Here is a 23113-nt window from a genome sequence, read left to right as displayed (position 1 = left end):
AATATTTTTTTTAGTTTCAATATCATGGACGTTATAAACGACGGTTTTAAAACCATTTAAACTCTGAATTCATTATTTACATTAAAATACTTTTACCGTTTGACGTTACCACAAATTAATTATAATCAAATGCTCAAATGCGTATCCTCTTCTCCAATCATTCACACCGCAATTCGCACCCAATACAAATCCACCGCAGATATCCTCATTCACTTTTATCGACCAGATTAATAGTTTGTTTTCAATTACCCTTCGCCATGTTTTATTTTGTAAACACATTCCAGGTCTGGAGCTCGGGTGGTCGGTTGCAGCTGAAATGCATCCTCGATTGCAGTTGCGGACCTGAGACGGTCGGGAGGAGCGGACGCTGCCGCCCAAGTGAAAGCTAAGCTCGTTTGAAAGTGTAGCAGCTAGCCCAGGCTGGCATCCGCCTAAAATGGGGTGATCGAGCGCGGTGGTATCGTATTGCTGGTATAAAAAGCATAAGCTCTCCCCGCCGCCGGTCAGAACGGCTCCAAACGTGAGTACACCCGCACGTTCAGCGCGTGTCCCGCGTGCTCTATAGTGCAGTGCAGTGCAGCTCTCGTGGCTCGTGCATCAGTGACGTCGCCCACCTGGTTTACCGATTGGATTTGAATTGTATTGTGAAGTGGTCTTGTGATCGGTGTTTGGTTTATGGAGAACACACTGTCGATACGGATTGCCTGATTGATGATACTGAAATTTAAAGGTTCCTCCACGTTCGACTGTTCATTGTTAAAAAGAATCCAATGAGTTGCAAGTAAACATATGATTTACGTAGAAAAATATATTTCGTAATTCAACCGAACTACAAATCAATGCTTATTCAAGGACTTAACTGCTAGTAAACGATAGGAACTTAAGTAACTGAGTTCAACAACAGATGTGAATTTTAGTTAAATCTCAAAATTAAGTCAATGTAATGAATTAATTGGTTGTAGTATTTGCTACAATAGAAACAATCGTGATAGTGGTTATCCATCAACCAGCACCATAAAAGACAATAACAACAATCCCCGATCGGCTAAATCGGTTGGCGCGGCTCCAGGCATTCCTGTGACGTAACGTCCGCGAAGGGCTGCGCGGGTCTGCTAATAAAAAACGCGCGCGCATCAAACTCGGTGTTACGCAAACGGAGCGGCGCGTGCGCTCTGGCACCGTTCCCAAACCGATCACTACTCGGGTTACAGCCGCAAATAGACGCACGCTGGGGACCGCCGCTGATCGCTTCTTCCTCGCTCCGGCTCCCGCTAACGTGTAGTGTGTGATTGCAGGAAGGCTCCGGGCTGTGTTCTCGTGTCTCAACTAGCCCTAAAGTCTCGTTAGCCCTCCAATATGCCGAAGCCAGTGAAACAAGAGGGCGAAGACCCCGATCCGACCCCGTACCTGTTCGTGTCTCTCGAACAGAAGCGCATTGATCAAAGCAAGCCATACGATGGCAAAAAGGCTTGCTGGGTCCCGGACGACAAGGAGGGCTTCGTGCAGGGCGAGATTAAAGCCACCAAGGGCGACCTGGTCACCGTATCCCTGCCAGGAGGCGAGGTGAGCACTTAGGCTGGTGGTAGTCGTAGCCATCGTATAACTATGGAAAGAAGAGGTCTGTGTCCTTCGTGGATGCATCATAACATTTTATGCAGCCTGGAACATAGTTCAAAACTTTTCCATTGAAACCAGTTATCCTTGACCGAGGATTTTAAAATTATATTTATATGCCACTTAAATATTATAGACTATATATGAATACTTGAGTTAGACTACTAGATGCGATAAAATAATTTAGATGAGACATTGTAAATGATAATTTTATTTTTAACTTAATTACACCTTGAACAAAAAGTTTTATAGTTGTACTTAGATAGCAGAGTATAACTTTGAATTAAATTTGGCCATGTACTTTAATCTATTTCTAAAATGAGCAGGAAAGGACAATTAAAAAGGATCTGGTCGGTCAAGTAAACCCGCCGAAATTCGAAAAAGTCGAAGACATGGCTGACCTGACGTACTTAAACGAAGCTGCAGTCCTGCACAACCTTCGACAACGATATTATGCGAAACTAATATATGTAAGTAGGCGCTCCGGCGCCTTTGCCATTACTATAGAACTAATGAAACGGTCTTTCCCCACAGACAAAAGACTTCAAGAAGGATCTTGTAGGCCAAGTCAACCCACCGAAGTACGAAAAATGCGAGGATATGTCCAACTTGACATACCTCAACGACGCTTCGGTTTTGTATAACTTGAAGCAGAGATATTACCATAAACTTATTTACGTAAGTCAGGAGCTGAGCCGGTTGGAGTTCGCGAGTGTGCATGTCCACCTGTTCCACCTCAAACCTGACGTAGACACATCATATATTTGAATGAAGATCATGTATATTTCCTGATATTATGAAAAAAAATTATTGCTGATGCAATATCCTTGTATAATATGATGCAATATCCCAATATAATAACTTAATTACATTCCCGAAGGATATTAAAACTCAGACAGATCATTCAAGTCGATGCAATTGACCAGCACAGTTACTACTTCTAAATGACATCCTTTCTACAAATTTTGTAAATGCAATAGTTCCAGATTTCAAATACTTTTGTAATCAGCATTAAATAGATAATTTTAGAGCTGGAAAGTGACCAAGTTTTAAAGATCAATAGCTGTCCATGAACGGCGCAATTAATCTTGGATTGATGTCTAGATTTGGATCTTATAAATAGTGCATCGACGTGCCAACTGTCTTATTTCGGCGCCCCATTTAATTCAGGGCTATTTCTGTCCTCTTCAAGAAAATTCCCGTGAAATATTCTGTTTTATTGCGTTTCAATTTTAATCGCTTTTTGACAGTTTTTTGTTAAAACTTTCCGTTGAAGTATATTACTGAATTCAGTCATCAGGTTAAAGATGATTCAAATTATCATTCACTATTTATACTTCAAAATACATACGCAAAAAGGAAAATTTAACGCGTCGGGTATGTGAAATTAAGTTTGCTCATATCTAGCAGTAGGAATGTGTCTACATTTTCCTTGACCACTCCTAATTTTCCATTGACTAAACCTTTCTCCAACCGTACTTGAAACCTTCTACACAGGACAAGTCGGTGAACAGAACTCAGCAGTGTCCAGCAGACTCTTCTTTGTTTCTAGAATAGTTTTTTCCGTTGTTGTGTTTACTTCTTTTACTCGCGAATACCCCCATTGTACTGGAGTATACAGAGTGAAATTGGGTTGGTTTTAATTCTTATTTGGAGCAAAAAGGTATCATTACAGTACCCATGCTCCGTCTGTCTTAATTTAAGTTCTTCGTATTGTTAATATCTTAACTGTTCTTTTAATGTCTTTATGTTAAATGGCAGAATCCTCTACCTTCACATCTTTCAAACAATAGTGCACTTTATGCGCATCTTGAGAAAGTAGAGAATTCTGCTTTACCTTTTTTGGATACAGAGAATCAAAGTATCAATACAATACTTTTTCTGTGTCTGTGTGTACGATTTATTTTTGATCGTAAAACATTATTTTTGTCATCCACTCGCTTCACAACAACCATCATATTGGTGCTTACCATCATGCTTGTCAAAATTATTCCACGAAATCTTTTGGCATAGTATTTGTTTCCTTGTTATGATTAGTACATAATAAAATATGTGCTCCATTTTTCCTATTATTACTATTCAATACCACCTTGTTCATCAAAACCGCTCCCTTGCATTAGACTATTATTTGAAGAACTAACAATCTGGACATCTGACAGACGTACTCGGGTCTCTTCTGTGTGGCCATCAACCCCTACAAGAGATTCCCCGTATACACCTTCCGTTGCGCCAAGCTGTATCGTGGCAAGCGTCGTTCGGAAGTGCCACCCCACATCTTTGCCATCTCTGACGGTGCTTACGTCAACATGCTGACCAACCACGAAAATCAATCTATGTTGATTACGTAAGTCTCTCAACATTTCAAACAAATTACATAGGCCTTCTTTTTGTACACTTGTCTCGTATATTGAGAGGGCTTTACGCTGGGCCAATGCCGTTTGACGAGTTTACCCATCTTAGAATAGTTAAAAAAGCCAGTCTAATCAAAAAGATGTAAGCAATCCTAAATTAGTGATCAAGATATTTCATTAAAAAATATACAAATTGACATCGAAATATGTCAAAAATAAAGATGTTTTTATTTACTAAAAAAGGAATAATTATAAAGTGTTCCGTGTAGAAATGCTAAAAACCGGTGTTCGTTTTTTCAAACAAATTAATGTTTTAGACCCTTGACAGGTTGCAAAGTCAGCCGCAGCCATGGGACCTAAAAAAGCTCGAAACAAAAATTTGTTTGAAAAAAATACATCTGCGATTTTTTCAATATTAGCCATCGTGAAAACCTATAAACTCGATATTTACGTCTACACTTACGGTACAAAAAAAACTGAAAATCATAAACTATATTTGATAAACAGCGGTGAGTCTGGTGCCGGAAAGACTGAGAACACGAAGAAGGTAATTGCGTACTTCGCCACCGTTGGTGCCTCGCAAAAGAAGGACCCTAGCGCTGAGAAGAAGGGCTCCCTGGAAGATCAGGTCGTCCAGACTAACCCTGTGCTTGAAGCCTTCGGTAACGCCAAGACTGTGCGTAACGACAACTCCTCGCGATTCGTAAGTATCTTTTTACACATATGCATTTTATGTATAGGTGTAGACTTATCTACATTTATTTTCTCTGCAAATTGTTCGTAGTTAATTATAAAATTCGACACACACAGTGAAAATTCGATTGAAAAAAAATCACTATATATTTATAAATTCTTCTTTTGAAGATTATGTAACGTCATCACTCTTTAACAAACTACTTTCAAACCTTCCTCAGGGTAAATTCATCCGCATTCACTTCGGCCCCTCTGGTAAACTGGCTGGTGCCGACATTGAGACCTGTAAGTATGGCAACTAGATCAACTTTCGCACCTTCTTGATCGACTTCGTCGAGCCTGTATGACCAACTTTACCACCAGATCTGCTTGAGAAGGCCCGTGTCATCTCCCAGCAGGCTCTTGAGCGTTCTTACCACATCTTCTACCAATTGATGTCCGGCTCTGTTCCTGGCGTCAAGGGTGCGTATAAGTCTTAATAGTTTCAATCTTTGTTAGGTTTACAACGATTTTGCCATACCTTTATCTTGAACAGATATATCCTACATCCTAAAAATAATATTAAGGCTGTAGATTTCAAATAAATTCAAAATTTATATTACAGGTGGTATATTACAATTACCTGGAATTTGACAGTCAGAAATATAATTTTATTTTAACACTATTTATTACAACAAAGCTACATGACAAAAAGCACAAAAGCACACACAGCCCACCTGCTTACACCAAAATTTCACTTCAATGTAATGACCTGATCCCCATGTTTAGAGATGTGTATGCTGTCGAACGACATAAATGACTATAACGTCGTAGCGCAAGGAAAAACTACCATCCCCAACGTAGATGATGGAGAAGAGTTTGGTTTGACCGACGTAAGTTCGCCTTCCAAGGGCTGAAGGCAAAAGAACGAAGTGTTAGTTCGTTTGAGTTCATCTCGAGAACTGCGCCGCATGAAACCGGGCTGTTATCGAGTTTTAGTTGTCTCGCCACAAACCTGGCTAGAGACTTATTTAGTCTGCTTCCCGAATACTTAAAGGACATTAGCGTGTGTGTGTGTATCCTTGTTAGTTGCACCAAATACCAAACGTGACTGTGATTGGTGTCTTTTATAGAGGTCTGCATGTTATCAAACGACATCATGGACTACAACATCGTGTCGCAAGGCAAAACCGTCATTCCTGGTCTCGATGATGGCGAGGAATTTAGGCTTACCGACGTGAGTCCAGAATATAAGACTACTGGCTCATCTCATTCTCTTGATCTTTCTACTTCTTCTGCTCTGTGCTTGCTTCGCTTACGGCTGAGCTAAGCTCAGTTTTTGCGTGTGTATGTCAGATCTTGGCTTGGTGTTTACAGAGATAACGATGCTAAGCAACCGCATGTCGGACTATCCCCTCATTAGTCAAGGGAAGACGCGTATACCTGGAGTCAACGACGCCGAAGAGTTCGAACTGACGGTCGTAAGTCTCGAACCTGCGCATGGAGCGTGCGTCGTTGATGCAGATATTCGCAGATTGGATACATTGCACCAAAATTTGACATACCCATCGTATGCTCGCTCCCTGCAAGAGTTCAATCAAGGGAATATTGCACAGGTTTTCTTCACGATGCAACGTCCCAATCCAGCACGGCACCTTCACAATACACTAATAACTACGTATCGCGATAAACACGACTACACAGTTTAGGATTCGATATTATATTGCAGGATCGTAATGTAGGGCTGAATTTTTTGTTAAATTGTCATAATTTTACTCCAGAGATGTGTACATTGTCTAACGACATTCACGATTACAACACCGTCGCCCAGGGTAAGATTACCATTCCCAACGTGGATGACGGCGAGGAATTCCAACTGACCGACGTAAGTGCAACGCGAATACATCGTACGTGTAGCCTTTGGGACCCTTAGTTGTGGCTTAGACTCGTGATATGCATGAGACATGCCACAATAACGTCTGTATTGAAATACAGATGAGATTCCACGAGTGATCCAAGTTAGCACCATAAGAAACTACGATGGCAGACCAACTCGATTTGTATCTCCGAAAAACGTCCACAGACTCGGGCGAATATATTAGCTATGTAGTGTTTGTTTATCCGATACACCTTTTAAAGTCCATAAAACGAATTTAAATTATTCCTTTTCCAAATTGTATATACATATATAATCTCTACCATAGATTATTAGGAATTTAGGCACCGTCCATTTCCTGTGCATAAAACCTCGAATTAGGAACTACCTAAATAAGCTAGTTCTGCCTAATGCTTTGTGATTTGTACTAACAAATTGTACCTTGAAACGTAATACTTATTAAAAATGTTGTAATTTTAATTCATTATTACTTTTCATTTCAGTAAATTGGTCACAGCAATGTCGCAATAAAAATCTTTATAACATTGTGCTGTTGCTATTTTTCTGTATTTTTGTAATTATATTACTTAACACGTGTTTACAAATAAAATAAGCGTAATAAAAATTAAACGGGGTCATTTTAATATTCATAATATCGTTTTCTTCGATATTAAAGTGTCTTTGGTTGTACAGCAAGCCTTCGACATTCTGGGTTTCACCCAAGAAGAGAAGGACAACGTATACAGGATCACCGCTGCCGTCATGCACATGGGTCGCATGCAGTTCAAGCAGAGAGGTCGCGAGGAGCAGGCTGAGGCTGATGGTACCGAGGCAAGTATCATAATTAGCACTTAAAATTTTTTACTTAAAGTTTTTTTATTGTTTTGTAGATTTATTAATTTGCCCTCCATAAAGTTTTTAGTGTACACTAATGTCCTTGTTTCGTGTTAGTTGCTTCTTTAATTTATGTACACCTGTCTATAGCCAAACGTTTCCACTTTCCAGGATGGTGAAAAGGTCGCTAAGCTTCTTGGTGTAGACTGCCAAGACCTGTACAAGAACCTGTTGAAGCCCCGCATCAAAGTCGGTAACGAGTTCGTGACCCAAGGTCGTAACAAGGATCAGGTCGCTAACTCCGTCGGTGCCCTTTGCAAGGGTATGTTCGATCGTCTCTTCAAGTGGCTCGTTAAGAAGTGTAACGAGACTCTAGACACCAAACAGAAGAGACAGCACTTCATTGGTGTACTGGATATCGCTGGTTTCGAGATCTTCGACGTGAGTATCGAGGATGGGGTGTAGTAGGCCAAATCATTAAAAGCAAATGACTTGACACACTTAAAAAACACAGTTAAACTTAAATGATAATAATTATTTGGCCTAAGAATTTATCCATTTAGTAGTAGGTATAGTTTAAAAGTAGTGTAGAGAAATAGGTCTCTTATTTTTTTTTATTAATTTAAACTTGATTTCTTAGTACAATGGGTTCGAACAACTTTGCATTAACTTCACAAATGAAAAACTGCAACAATTCTTCAACCATCACATGTTTGTGTTGGAACAAGAGGAGTACACCAGAGAAGGCATTCACTGGGAATTCATTGACTTTGGGATGGACTTGTTGGCGTGCATAGATCTGATCGAAAAGGTACACCGAGAGTTCATCACCCTCGGTTGGACACATAATAGAAACCCATAGTTCCATTATTATTTAGAATTTAGTTTTTAGCTTTAAGAACGACCCCGCTGACTAATGGTGGTTATAATAGAATAGTAATGTATCGCTAACTGTGTTGACCCCCATTTATGTGGTTATCCTTTTTATAAAAGTACAACGGTTTCGAGCAACTCTGCATTAACTTCACCAATGAGAAACTGCAGCAGTTCTTTAACCACCACATGTTCGTACTTGAGCAAGAAGAGTACAAGAAGGAAGGCATTGATTGGATTTTCATCGATTTTGGGATGGACTTGCTCGCTTGTATCGATCTGATTGAGAAGGTAATAGTCGTCGGGTATCGGACACCCGCCGACGCGAGTCTCGAAGCGGGATGAAATTAACGTTTGCTACTTTGGTCCGTCTGCCAGGCACTCAGGGACTGACTTGGTACACTCTCTTATTTTAAGGATCTCTATTAGGGAAACTTCAACAACGGAGAGGAATCCGTTATCTACTTCTAATTCTTAACTTAACTTTCCACGTTTACTCATATCCCTGCAGTTCAACGGTTTCGAACAACTTTGCATTAACTTCACCAATGAGAAACTGCAGCAGTTCTTTAACCATCACATGTTCGTACTTGAGCAAGAAGAGTACAAGAGAGAAGGCATTAACTGGGTTTTCATCGATTTTGGGATGGACTTGCTCGCTTGTATCGATCTGATTGAGAAGGTAATAGTCGTCAGGTATCGGACACCCGCCGACGCGTGTCTCGAAGCGGGATGAAATTAACGTTTGCTACTTTGGTCCGTCTGCCAGGCACTCAGGGACTGACTTGGTAGACTCTCTTATTTTAAGGATCTCTATTAGGGAAACTTCAACAACGGAGAGGAATCCGTTATCTACTTCTAATTCTTAACTTAACTTTCCACGTTTACTCATATCCCTGCAGTTCAACGGTTTCGAGCAACTTTGCATTAACTTCACCAATGAGAAACTGCAGCAGTTCTTTAACCATCACATGTTCGTTCTGGAGCAAGAAGAGTACGCACGCGAAGGCATTGAATGGACTTTCATTGATTTTGGCATGGATCTCCAAAATTGCATTGACCTTATTGAAAAGGTAGATGGCGGAAACGCAGCAATGAACGCTTGCTACTCGCCTTTCGAATCCTCGAATAAAGTCACTTGAAATTACGCCACGTCCAATTTCATTTCTAAATTTTTTTATTGGCACAGCAGACTTTATTCATGTGACTCAAACAATGCTCTTTAAATTCTGTGTGTTTCCTATTGTGTGTATTTCTGTTTTATTGTTACACGAGAAATCTTCACCACACCTAACATTTACAATATGTTTGGATTATTTTAACAGAAGCCTCCGATTTTCTTTCCATGTGACCGCGGTGCAGATGAACGGGTTCAATCAGCTTTGTGTTAACTTTACAAACGAAAAATTACAACAGTACTTTAACCATTTCATGTTCGTATTAGAGCAAGAAGAGTATGAACGCGAAGGTATCCAATGGACCTTTATAGATTTTGGTATGGATCTGCAACCGACTATAGAGTTGATAGAAAAGGTATTAATAATTTTGCTAGAAGTCGTAGGTCCGCGAATATTGGAAGCTTCGGGCTGCAGCAGCAATAGCAAAAAGCTGCATGACCAAACGCGTTAAAGTAATGTACAAATCATAGTACTGTATTATTTGCTCTGCAAGTTAAGCAACCCTTAAAATATCTCTGATCTGTAATGGCTTCCGCCACCGTGCCAATTTCCAATGCATAGAAGCATAATAGAAAGAACAAATGCTGTAGAATTTGCACCAAAGCTATCGCGCGCATTACGATAAAAATATTTATTGATTTACACATATACGATCATTATGTAGCTATAGTAACTTGCAAAGCCTTATATTTTTATATATAGTTAGTTAGTCATTGTATCTTTATAATTACTTGCTTATTTTACAAAAAAAATTACACAAATTTTTTGATTAATATATGTAGGTAGAAGCTTGTGAAATTAAGTAAGTTTTAGGCTTTATATATCTACACGCATTTTAAACATTTACATTAAGAACACATATATACCTTTCTATTCTTTGCACGCTGCTTAATATTTAACGCATAACATCTTTTTTTCCAGCTCTTGTTATTAATTGATGTAGTCAATTTTATGTTTTTAAAAGTCATATTATTATTATGTAATGATCCTCAGTAAATTTATTACAAAAATATATCATAATATGTTTATGTTCAAATTTATGGCGATAAATAAATATCCTTGTTGCCAGTTTCTGATTCAGCAAAGCCTTTTTTTTCTGAAAAAGTAAACATTTTTTGCGTATGAAAAATCCTCCGATTATATATTCGTGTTCTAATCTCATCGGTCCGATTCCAGCCTATGGGTATCCTCTCCATCCTTGAGGAAGAGTCTATGTTCCCGAAAGCCACGGACGCGACCTTCGTCGAGAAGTTGAACAACAACCATTTGGGCAAGTCTGCTCCTTACCTGAAGCCCAAGCCCCCCAAACCCGGTTGCCAAGCCGCTCACTTCGCCATTGGCCATTATGCCGGTAACGTAAGTATCAGTTTTTTTTTTTTATAATATCAAGTCACGGGACGAACAAGCCGTGCGCCAAGTTATAACTTCATTGCTTTCCAGACTACACTAGTTTTATAGTCGTTGACTAACCATCAATTTGAGTTGTCCCAAACGTAAATCTGCACTTCGTAAAAATGTAGTACATCAAGCAGCCCTCAAAACTGAAACATTTCAAGAGTTAAGGACTACAAAACTTTGTCGAATTATTTACCCGCTTAGCCATAAAATTTCATGGAAGTATTTGTAAACCAGGTCGGCTACAATATCACTGGATGGCTTGAGAAGAACAAGGACCCTCTCAATGACACCGTAGTTGACCAATTCAAAAAGGGTCAGAACAAGTTGATCCAGGAGATTTTCGCTGACCATCCTGGTCAGTCCGGAGACGCCGCCGCCGCCAAGGGTACGGAATCTCTTTGCAATTTGAATACATCCCAATTATTATATTGAAATATTTTGAAAATTAATTTAGAACATGTTTATTGACCGGAAGCAACATAGGGCGACACTGGTATCATGAGCTGTTGGACTCTTCTGTGAACATACTTCCATATTTTATATACTCGTAGGTATAATACGAGGACGCTACAACCATACCTCACTGTGATACCACCAAATCTACAATGAAAATATGTACTGATTTGGTCCATTTACCTCATTATTTACTTCAAATCATTACCTACCTTCCATATTTTATAAGACCCCTTTATGATACCATTTTGACACCTGTTTTACACGAATAGGCGCCGGTGGCAAGCGCGCCAAGGGTTCCGCTTTCCAGACCGTGTCATCGCTGTACAGGGTAAACCGATACGCACTACGTTGGAGATTTGCTTCTCTGCCTTCTTCATGGCTTCGCTCTGTCCTCGTCTATAAAAACGCTTAAGACTGGCCCCTAAAACGACTATACCGTCGGTATTACCTGTCATATCACAATTCAAATCACGCGAATCAAATTCTCACCTTCGGTATATTCCGCTACATTGGGACCAGTCCTCACGCTTTCACATTAATCATGTCCATGTCCGTCAATGTATGTTTTACAGCACAGCTCATGCAGCTGCTCTGTGCCACCGGTGTACGATCGTCGAGTGTTGTCTGCGTCAATGTTTCATGTATTGTGATCGTCCTTGTATTAATTGTTGCTTGTTGATGTACGTTCCTAGGCGGTCGCGGTAAGAAGGGTGGTGGTTTCGCCACTGTCTCCTCCGCCTATAAGGTATTTAAATATCTCTAGTGTAACAGTTTTGTTTTAACCAGTATCTTTTGAACGTAGAGCACTACTTACATGTAGATCTACGTTATTTTTAAAACTGTAGATATTGGAATGGTAGTTATATATTAATTTATTTGTTTATAAAGGTATATAGAAATCATTTTACCAACCATTACTGAATGGATACCTAAAATAATATTGTTATTTTATTCTGTTGCACTTTCATCCTCTGTAGACGCACAGTGTGTCAAGAGTGCAATAGTCAGCACCAAAATAGTACTCCGGAACAGTCAATGTCACTTTTGCAACTGTGGATACATGTCGGTTTTTGTTTTGTGTGATTCTCGTTTTAACAAGTATTTTGTGTGATTTGCCTAACATATTCATGATATCATTAAAGTCAACTCTAATGTTGTTTTCACCTCATTAATAGTATTGTTTTTGTTTGTTTTTTCCAAAAAGATATACGCTCCATTGTATGTTACAATTCAATTGTTATCATTTGAAGCTTTCTTGATGTTGATTTAGTATGTAAAACTACTTTCCAAAGTGAAATGGTCACACAGTAGTTTGAAAATGCTATTGGCAAAATCCAAAACCAAAACATAATACTTCACGAATGTCGCTAACATAACAGAAAATTTTATGGAAATTTCTACATTGGTTATGTGCACACAGGAACAACTTAACAACCTGATGACAACTCTGAGATCCACCCAGCCTCACTTCGTGCGTTGCATCATCCCCAACGAGTTGAAACAGCCTGGTAAGTTCTATTACATTTACGAATATCTTTAATTTCCTTATATTCAGTTCAACATACTCCGCAACACAGTGTTCATTTTGTCAAATGTACTAAGTATCGTAAACTTATTTACAATGCACTGTTGTCCTCTATTTCGATCTCTAAAATTTCAGATGTGACTACCATTATCGTTTCCTCAAAATTAAAGATTCATCTTTAATTTTTGAACTTTATCATTACCCGACTATATAGAAGACAAAAAGGCGATAATGTTTTCTACGTAGCTAAGATTATTACACTTCACTATCTTCACCATTATCTCGTAGGTCTCATCGACTCCCATCTTGTGATGCATCAGCTCACCTGTAACGGTGTGCTTGAAGGCATCCGTATTTGCCGTAAAGGTTTCCCCAACAGAATGGTCTACCCCGACTTCAAGCTCCGGTAAGCTCAACCAAAACTCATCAACAATTTAATATAAAAATGTTTTAGTTATTTCAGTATTCGGATTAGCAGTCCAATATTCATAATTTGTTTAGAGAACGAAGTCATCAAATATGATAAATTTATTCAATTTTATTTATATAGCAATCCAGATATTGTGAAACATCCGTATTTTTGGAGGCTAAGTCTAAACAAAATTCTTTAGCTCTGGAATATTCGGATCTGAAACACATGTTATTCTGGTACTGCAGCTGACGGTGACGTCAACCATCGACAGTGTGCTGACTAACGGAGTCTAAAAGTGTTTTGATGGATGATCTCTTTGCGTATTCACACCTCGCATGCTTTGACGATTTATCTATGATTATTTTTATATTATAAAATATGAAAATGTATGTATGACTACAAAGTGAAAAGATGTTAAATTAATTAGATTATTTCATAAACAGTTACATGATTCTTGCGCCAGCCATCATGACTGCCGAAAAAGATCCTAAAGAGGCAGCTAGGAAGTGTTTGGAATCTGTCGAGCTAGACCCTGAGAGCTATCGTATTGGTCACACTAAGGCAAGATAAAATGATACCGTTGTAGAATGGATCCAGAACCGTATTAGCATGGAATAGAAGACCAAAGAAACTCTAAACAATAGAGTTACTACTGAGTCCCGACCCACCTTACCCAATGTTATATCGTAAATAATTGACTGCACCTGATACGAAGATTTTAAAACATGAGAACTATTTTACACAAAAATTATGTTTTAAAAAACTCTCCTTTTAACCTCTCGACTGTATTTAGACCCCGTCTCCACCTCTACATATACACTTGTAATAGAAACTTATCTGATATTATTACGATTTTCCCTCATTGTGTGTCCATGTATTTTGAAAATGTAGTTACAAGATCCTGGCCCCTCAAGCTGTGGACAAAGAGTCTGACCCAAAGAAAATCGCTCAAGTTATCCTGGATGCCACCGGTCTTGATCCCGAGTCCTACCGTCTCGGTCACACCAAGGCATGTTTTAAATCCGTTGCATTAGTTAGCGGTTTGAAACTTCGAACGCGCAATCTATACTAGACTAAGAGGCTTTAGCTTTACCAACGACAGTAACACCTTCTGACTGGTGTCGGATTCGACGTAAAAACATTAGAACTGTGGCCGCTTACCCTTGGAGCCCTAGCAACTCTGGCTCCTGTTTGGTTTTCCGCTGTCCTATTACCCAATACACAAATACACGGTTGTTATTATTTTGTTGTGTGCTCCTTAAACGCAGATACAAAATTCTGTGCCCAACCCTGATCAAAGAGCCGATTACTCCTGAGAAAGCCACCGAGAAAATTCTTGAACATACCGGCTTGGATTCAGAATCTTTCAGACTCGGCAAGACTAAGGTAGCAACACGCATGTCACACAATTTCACTATACCAAATTAACCCATACTTCGCTGTATATCTAATATAAGTTTGCTTAGTTTCACCGCAGCATGGAAACACTCCATCCTTAATTGTTAATTTTGGTCAAATTTAACAATAATGGGCGCTTGCAAGTTTCTGAGTATGTATATATATTTCTAAGAAAATTTCTTGTATTTATGTCATCATAAATGCATGTGTAAGTAATAAAATAATAATAACAAATAAAAAGAAACTAGATGATAAGATTAATCGTTTCGCTAATTAGATTTCTAATTGCAAACAAGATTTGTGCCAGTTAGTGAGATCTACGTGGGCGCGAGATAATGAGCTTACACTTAACATGCACAAACAGGTGTTCTTCCGCGCTGGTGTCCTGGGTCAGATGGAAGAGTTGCGTGACGACAGGCTGTCCAAGATTGTCTCATGGCTCCAGGCCTACATCCGTGGTTACCTATCTCGCAAGGAATACAAAAAATTGCAGGAACAAAGGTTAGTAATTTCAACATCAACATACTTTTATTCGGGAAGAAAACTTAAGTGTTAAATTATTTCAATTGGCATTATTTTTGTTGCGTAGGATCGCCCTCCAGGTTGTCCAGCGCAACCTGCGCAAGTACCTCAAGCTCCGCACCTGGCCCTGGTGGAAGCTGTGGCAGAAGGTCAAGCCCCTCCTCAACGTCACTCGTATCGAGGATGAGATCGCGGTAAGTACTTTTCAACACCACTTACCTGATTAAAATGGTTAAGCAGTGACCCAATAAATATTTCAGCGTGTTGAGCACGCGTGAATCAGGAACAAAAATAGTTCGACCGCGCCCACCTGACGGTTACGTGACACCGCAGCACCTGCCGCGGCCATTTCTGGACTCCAGCCCCTCCCTCCGCACCCCGCGCGGAGCTTTTCCCTATCGCAATGTAATGATGCGCGGGGGCGAACAGCGCGGCTGGAAAACTCCAGCGGTGCGGGCACTCAGTAGCGCGAAGGCAGGCGGCGCGCGCACCTTTACGAACGAATCGAATACTTTTGCATTCCTCATTTGATAATTTTAATGGTGTGATTAAGAATGGCAGCACTGTACGTATCAGACTGGGATGGAGTGGATAACAGTGTTGTAAATTTACAGAAATTGGAAGAGAAGGCACAAAAGGCCCAGGAGGCTTTCGAGAAAGAAGAGAAACTCCGCAAGGAGCTCGAGGTCCTCAACGCTAAACTGCTTGAGGAGAAGACCGCTCTGTTGGCCAACCTTGAGGGAGAAAAGGGATCTCTTTCCGAAATCCAGGAGCGCGCCAACAAGCTCCAGGCTCAGAAGAACGACCTCGAGGCTCAGCTCAGAGTAAGTTAGAACATGAGTAACTTAAAAAGTCAAAATATAAAAATCACACAAAAACGTCTATGGCTACGTCATTGGGAACAACGAACCTATATTTTAAAAGGAGTTTTAAATTATAGCTTCGTGTGGCACACATATATCACCGCTATAGCGAAGATATATTGTAGACGGAAGTGTAGTAGTGGAAAAATTATTAAAAAGTCCGCACTTTACGTTTATCGGCACTTAAAATTAGAAGGCATAATAAACATCGAATATTCCGGTATGTGGAACGGCAACTGAAATAGCAGCGCGAATTTGGGTCGATCGAACGAAGCGCACCTGTCCAGGTGATTAATTAAAGTGATTTGATGAAATCACTCGAGTTTAGAAAAACACTGAGCTTTGAGTTGCAATCCAAATATGTATAGGCGTGTAGAACTAACACATTGATGTTTTTCTTTGCGTGTTTCTTTAAATAAACATAGATTTGTTTATACGAGATATAGTTCAATGAGTTAAAAATAAATTGCAAGTCTGCAGGCTGCGGTTTATTGCAAACATTGATTGCTGTAATGTGCCGATAGACGGAAACCAGACGTGTTACAAGCTACTTTGAATAAATAATGGCGAAACTAACTTAAGCGTTTTGGTACTGTAGGACACCCAGGATCGCCTTACCCAAGAGGAAGATGCCCGCAATCAGCTCTTCCAGGCTAAAAAGAAGTTGGAGCAGGAGGTATCTGGCCTTAAAAAGGATATCGAGGATCTCGAACTCTCCGTCCAGAAGTCTGAACAGGATAAGGCCACCAAAGACCACCAGATCCGCAACTTGAACGATGAGATCGCCCACCAGGATGAGCTCATCAACAAGTTGAACAAAGAGAAGAAGATGCAGGGCGAATCTGGTCAGAAGACCGCTGAGGAACTTCAAGCTGCCGAGGACAAGGTCAACCACCTCAACAAGGTCAAGCAGAAGCTCGAGCAGACCCTCGACGAGCTTGAGGACTCCCTTGAGCGTGAGAAGAAGCTGCGTGCTGACGTTGAGAAGCAGAGGAGGAAGGTTGAGGGTGACCTCAAGCTTACTCAGGAGGCTGTCTCTGACCTCGAACGCAACAAGAAGGAGCTCGAGCAGACCATCCAGCGCAAAGATAAGGAGATTTCATCTCTCACCGCCAAGCTCGAGGACGAACAGTCACTGGTCAGCAAACTCCAGAAGCAGATCAAGGAACTGCAGGCCCGCATCGAGGAGCTCGAGGAAGAAGTTGAGTCGGAACGCCAGGCTCGTGCTAAGGCTGAGAAACAACGTGCTGACCTCGCCCGCGAACTCGAAGAGCTTGGTGAGCGCCTTGAGGAGGCTGGTGGTGCCACCTCCGCTCAAATCGAGCTCAACAAGAAGCGTGAGGCTGAGCTCAGCAAACTGCGCCGCGACCTCGAGGAGGCCAACATCCAGCACGAATCCACACTCGCCAATCTTCGCAAGAAGCACAACGATGCCGTCGCCGAGATGGGTGAGCAGCTTGACCAGCTCAACAAGCTCAAGGCTAAGTGAGTATTAACCGCAGTCGTAGCTTTTTATTTCCTTTTTATTATGAGCAATAAAACAGACTGTGTCTACACATGTGGAACTTTATAGTGTACTTGTTCACAGAATTAGGATAGTTTATAGGTTGATCGTAATAAAAGTCTAGATGGCCACGCGTAAAAAAAATCAAGAAAATTGGAATCCTCAGAATTGCTTATTTAAATAAAATAACCAAGCGGTCCAAGAGGGAGACCAGCTGTTTTTCAGTTGAATATTTTCAAATTAACGTGTTATTATCGTAGTATTTGATTAGTACCTATGACTTTGACTTCTAAATTGCGTACATTCTTGAAAGTGTAGTATTAAAAAGATCGCGATGAAATCTGAATGACGAGCAGGTTCACAATTCTTGGAAATTTGTTAAGTAGCCAAACAGCATTGGAACAGCGAGCCGGATTCTGGCCTAAACTCTTTTAAGAGGAGACCTGTACTCATCAGTGGGTAGTGTAAAGGATTGTTGATGTTGACAATGAAATGTACGTAGGAATGAAATTAACGCCAATATTTGATAGGTTCTTCTTTGGGATTCATATGTTATGTACGGTTCATGATACCACAGGCTTGCCCTTAGTGGGATTTTTTGACGTGAAATATTTTCACACTGAAAAGCAGAACTTAGTTTATTATTACAGTGACTACAACAAAAGGGTTTTTTCGTAACATTCATCGAACAGGGTGCTGAATAAAAGTAAAAATGTACCTATTTGATGATTATTTTTAAAATACTCTCTAGGCTACAAATTCCTCTTAGCAGCTCGAACGAAAAAAAAATGTAAATAATATTTTTTTACTTATTTGAATAAGTAGAAAAAGACAAGTTGTAATCTTCAAACATTCATCATTTTACATTTTCACAGAAGCGAGCAAGTAATTAGTCTTCATTTATTATTATAATTAAAGTAGAGCAGCAGTTATCTCTGATCTCGTTCCGGTATGAAAAAATTCACACATCACAGTGGCGCTAGATTAAAATTTTACAACGAATTTAAAAAATTACAACATACCAAACGCACCGCCGTCTAGTCGCAAACAAGCTATAATTAGTAGGTTACCAACCTAAAATTACAGAACCGAATATCTTGGTGTTTAAATATAGAGTAGTACAACTTTGACCAAAGGTCTCTCTTAAACAAATTTAACTGGATTTCATGTAATGCGAAACCAGGGCTGAACATGACCGTGCGTCTTGCTACAACGAGCTTAACAACACGCGCGCGGCTGTTGATCAAGTCGCAAGAGAGAAGGTAACACGTAGCCCATTCGAGGCATGTGTACCAGCCTGAGTTGAACCTTGCATGGTACCTCTAGACTCACACACAATACACGACATTGTGATACCGAGGTCCTACGCAACGGATTTGATCATGTCCCCTACACGACGACTTGACAAAGCGATGTACTAAAACTTTTGTGTCCATTCTATCTATCCAGGGCTGAGAAAGAGCGCTCTCAATACTTTAGCGAAGTCAATGACCTTCGTGCCGGTCTCGACCACTTGTCCAACGAAAAGGTATAGAAGATGAAAAGATAAAATATTTTGGCATCAGCGTTTACTGTTCATATCGCTTCGCAGCTTCCAGATTTAGCAAGATATAAAGAATAGATGGAACAAATCACATGACACAAATAACTCATTCCAACAAACATGAATTGGATTTTAACATCTTAAAATTATACTAAACATTTAACAACCTAATTCACCTCTCATACAATAGCACAAAAGCTAACTTGCTTACAAGTGATCTAATTAATAAACAAAACTTAACAGTGAATTTATTTTGTAGTGTAGAGAACTAACAGTAACAAAATATGGCTAACATAAACCGAGTTACAATAATATTTAAACTTGTGTAACATAAGAAAGCAGTAAAATGTATAACCAATACGTAACATAAAAATACAGCAAGGAGAATAAATTGTATCACCAATATCTATGATCACCACTAACAACAATTTTATGTCACAACACAGCCTTTATGTTTTTTGTAATAATTGTTGACCTTCTATTCTCTGAATCCATATTTAAATCACTACTATCAAATCCAGGGACCAGAACCATTTGTAAGGTCTGACCTTGTTCATAACATCATGTTTAACATTAATATTTCCTAACAGGCTGCCCAGGAAAAGATCGCGAAGCAACTGCAACACCAGCTCAACGAAGTGCAGGGCAGGGCTGATGAGGCTAACCGTACCCTCAATGACCTGGATGCCGCTAAGAAGAAGCTGTCCATTGAGAACTCCGACCTGCTCCGCCAGCTGGAGGAAGCAGAGTCCCAGGTGTCTCAGCTCTCCAAGATCAAGGTGTCGCTTACCACTCAGCTCGAGGACACCAAGAGGCTCGCCGACGAGGAAGCCAGGGTAACTATGTCAAACCACTGAAACGAACGGTATCGCTTTATGAAAGATTGGCATTAATTAAACCTATGTTTTTTTTAATTCAACAGGAACGCGCTACCCTCCTTGGCAAATTCCGCAACTTGGAACACGACTTGGACAACATCCGCGAACAAGTCGAAGAAGAGGCAGAGGGCAAGGCTGACCTTCAGCGCCAGCTTTCCAAAGCCAATGCAGAGGCTCAACTCTGGCGCTCCAAGTACGAGTCTGAAGGTGTCGCTCGCTCCGAGGAACTCGAAGAGGCCAAGCGCAAGCTCCAGGCCCGTCTTGCCGAAGCCGAAGAGACCATCGAATCCCTCAACCAGAAGGTTGTTGCCCTCGAGAAGACCAAGCAGCGCCTTGCCACTGAGGTCGAGGACTTGCAGCTCGAGGTTGACCGCGCTACTGCCATCGCCAACGCCGCCGAGAAGAAACAGAAGGCCTTCGACAAGATCATCAGCGAATGGAAGCTCAAGGTTGACGACCTTGCCGCCGAGCTCGACGCAAGCCAGAAGGAATGCCGCAACTACTCCACCGAATTGTTCCGTCTTAAGGGTGCCTATGAGGAAGGCCAAGAGCAACTTGAGGCTGTTCGCCGTGAGAATAAGAACTTGGCTGATGAAGTCAAGGACTTGCTTGACCAGATTGGAGAAGGTGGCCGCAACATCCACGAGATTGAGAAGGCCAGAAAACGCCTGGAAGCCGAGAAGGATGAACTCCAGGCAGCTCTTGAAGAAGCTGAAGCCGCTCTCGAACAAGAGGAGAACAAGGTCCTCCGCGCTCAGCTCGAGTTGTCTCAGGTCAGACAGGAGATCGACAGACGCATCCAGGAGAAGGAAGAGGAATTCGAGAACACCCGCAAGAATCACCAACGCGCCCTCGATTCCATGCAAGCATCCCTCGAGGCTGAAGCTAAGGGCAAGGCTGAGGCCCTGCGCATGAAGAAGAAGCTCGAGGCGGACATCAACGAACTTGAGATCGCTCTCGACCACGCCAACAAGGCCAACGCTGAAGCCCAGAAGAACATCAAACGCTACCAGCAACAAATCAAGGACCTGCAGACCGCCCTCGAGGAAGAACAGCGCGCACGTGACGATGCCCGTGAACAGCTTGGCATCTCAGAGCGTCGTGCCAACGCCCTCCAAAACGAACTGGAAGAATCCCGCACCCTCCTGGAACAGGCCGATCGCGCCCGTCGCCAGGCTGAACAAGAGCTTGGTGACGCACATGAACACCTTAACGAGCTATCTGCCCAGAATGCTTCTCTTTCTGCTGCCAAGAGGAAACTCGAGGCCGAGCTGCAGACCCTGCACTCAGACCTTGATGAACTCCTCAACGAGGCTAAGAACTCCGAGGAGAAGGCCAAGAAGGCAATGGTCGACGCCGCTCGTCTCGCCGACGAGCTCCGCGCCGAACAGGAGCACGCCCAGACCCAGGAGAAACTCCGCAAGGCCCTCGAGCAGCAGATCAAGGAATTGCAGGTCAGACTGGATGAGGCCGAGGCTAACGCACTCAAGGGTGGTAAGAAAGCCATTCAGAAGCTCGAACAGAGGGTACGAGAGCTCGAAAATGAACTTGATGGCGAACAGAGGAGACACGCCGACGCACAGAAGAACTTGCGCAAGGCTGAAAGGCGCATCAAGGAGCTTACCTTCCAAGCCGATGAGGACCGCAAGAATCACGAGCGTATGCAGGACCTGGTTGACAAACTGCAGCAAAAGATCAAGACATACAAGAGGCAGATCGAAGAAGCCGAGGAGATCGCCGCCCTCAATCTTGCCAAGTTCCGCAAGGCACAACAGGAGCTGGAGGAAGCCGAGGAGAGGGCAGACCTTGCCGAACAGGCCATCAGCAAATTCCGTGGCAAGGGACGCGCGGGATCCGCCGCGAGAGGAGTCAGTCCGGCGGTAAGTTTTTGTCATATTAATTACTTATCCAACAATGAGTTGTAAAAAACAATTACGGAGTACACTGAATAATTATTCCAATTTATTAGTTATACGGAGCACAGTCTACTTTATTTAGTTCATCATCAGATTTTTTTCACTTCTTCGGGATACTAAACACTGCTTCTTTCATTCAGGCGTCCGTTAAAGGGCGTCCCTAAATCAGCACTGGACTACTATGTAAGTTGGCAACTTGACGTTGCGAACCCCACAAAGCACCGCTGACGATGCTGTCTTAATCTATTTAGATTAGAGCCTCTCCTATCATTTTTTAGATAGCCCCTGGCATGTATTCCCTGAATAATCGATAAAAGATACCATAATTCTAAAATTCAGCGTTAACATTAACGATACCTACCTCAAAATGAAAGAGAAGTAATATATTCCCTTGATTTTGCAGCCCCAGCGTACGCGCCCCGCCCTCGGTGAAGGTTTCGGCACCTTCCCACCAAGGTTCGACCTGGCGGGTGAAGATTTCTAAACGTTCCACTACAAAAAACAAAAACGGACTGTACAGATTTTTCGTTGACAATGTAACTCAATTTTTTTATACATAGCACTTAAAACATGTTACGAAAAACGTGAAACGAGAAACTGTAAATTTTGTAAGCCACAAAAAAATATACACTAGTAATCTAATCTTTTTACGAAAGGATATTTTGTAATTTGTTGATATTTATTTATATTTATTATTTATTACCGCGGAGTATGTATACCGCGGTGTTGGAGCGGTGAGGTGCGCGTGTGTCGCCGCGAACTTTCGAGACACGCCCTCCACCCCCTCACCGGTGGCGCCCGCCTGTCCCTCGCGCGCTCCACCGCCGCAGACTACCAATAAAGCGATATCGTTGTCATAAAATATATTCTGTCTTTTTATTTCATAAACCCTAACAAAACTTTTTCGTAGCTACAAATAGATAGAAATGCTATAAAAATAGTTACACTTTTGCTCTATAACAATGGGACAAAGACGCAAACAGTAAAAAAATATCAATAACAAATATACTTTATTACAACAAAAATGTCATGTAACATTATTATATCGGATTTAGAAAAGGTAGATCTACAACTTTTGCATGTTTTGAGTTTTTGCGCATTGTAACGGAAAGTATAAACGTCTCTACTCCTGTAATGTCAGTCTTTCTAGATATGACTAAAGCCTTCGACTTTGTAAATCACTCAACACAAGCTTGAAGCATACGGTATTAGAGGAACAGCCCCAAATTGGATAGCGAGCTACTTAAAAAATCGGACACAGTATACTGAAATAAGTAGGTTAACAAAAACAAACACAATA

At 41.2% G+C, this 23113-nt stretch overlaps 1 protein-coding gene across 46 annotated transcripts; it reads left to right on the top strand.

Annotated features, from left to right (window-relative positions):
• Nucleotides 1-1295: 1295 nt before the first annotated feature.
• On the top strand, nucleotides 1296-22589 carry LOC113236040 (myosin heavy chain, muscle). 46 transcript variants are annotated; one of them, XM_026472031.1, is made up of 25 exons: nucleotides 1296-1563; nucleotides 2149-2292; nucleotides 3774-3958; nucleotides 4473-4668; nucleotides 4880-4943; nucleotides 5022-5120; nucleotides 6419-6522; nucleotides 7207-7344; nucleotides 7519-7788; nucleotides 9123-9293; nucleotides 10575-10754; nucleotides 11031-11181; nucleotides 11522-11580; nucleotides 12673-12760; nucleotides 13066-13183; nucleotides 13633-13750; nucleotides 14952-15088; nucleotides 15177-15303; nucleotides 15724-15933; nucleotides 16571-17457; nucleotides 18926-19004; nucleotides 19610-19855; nucleotides 19942-21777; nucleotides 21954-21996; nucleotides 22217-22589. In XM_026472031.1, the coding sequence occupies exons 1-24, from the start codon at nucleotides 1357-1359 to the stop codon at nucleotides 21975-21977; spliced, it is 5838 nt and encodes a 1945-aa protein (XP_026327816.1). In that variant the 5' UTR covers nucleotides 1296-1356; the 3' UTR covers nucleotides 21978-21996; nucleotides 22217-22589. The 46 variants fall into 46 exon arrangements, with proteins under 46 accessions (XP_026327816.1, XP_026327785.1, XP_026327784.1 ...); XM_026472000.1 differs by lacking the exons at nucleotides 11522-11580; nucleotides 13633-13750; nucleotides 21954-21996 and adding exons at nucleotides 11945-11997; nucleotides 14081-14198; XM_026471999.1 differs by lacking the exons at nucleotides 11522-11580; nucleotides 21954-21996 and adding an exon at nucleotides 11945-11997.
• Nucleotides 22590-23113: the final 524 nt, after the last annotated feature.

This window comes from Hyposmocoma kahamanoa, unplaced genomic scaffold (genome assembly GCF_003589595.1).
Source record: "Hyposmocoma kahamanoa isolate Upper Pololo Valley unplaced genomic scaffold, ASM358959v1 88, whole genome shotgun sequence".
Classification (NCBI taxonomy): domain Eukaryota; kingdom Metazoa; phylum Arthropoda; class Insecta; order Lepidoptera; family Cosmopterigidae; genus Hyposmocoma; species Hyposmocoma kahamanoa.
This window is presented reverse-complemented; position numbering and strand designations above follow the sequence as displayed.

Excerpts from the sequence above, each read along its gene's own strand:
- LOC113236040 (XM_026471984.1), top strand. The coding sequence starts at position 1,357 with ATGCCGAAGCCAGTGAAACAAGAGGGCGAAGACCCCGATCCGACCCCG. Across the intron at positions 4,944-5,021 it reads TGGTGCCGACATTGAGACCT|ATCTGCTTGAGAAGGCCCGT; the intron begins GTAAGTATGGCA and ends CTTTACCACCAG. Across the intron at positions 14,576-14,951 it reads TCAGACTCGGCAAGACTAAG|GTGTTCTTCCGCGCTGGTGT; the intron begins GTAGCAACACGC and ends ATGCACAAACAG.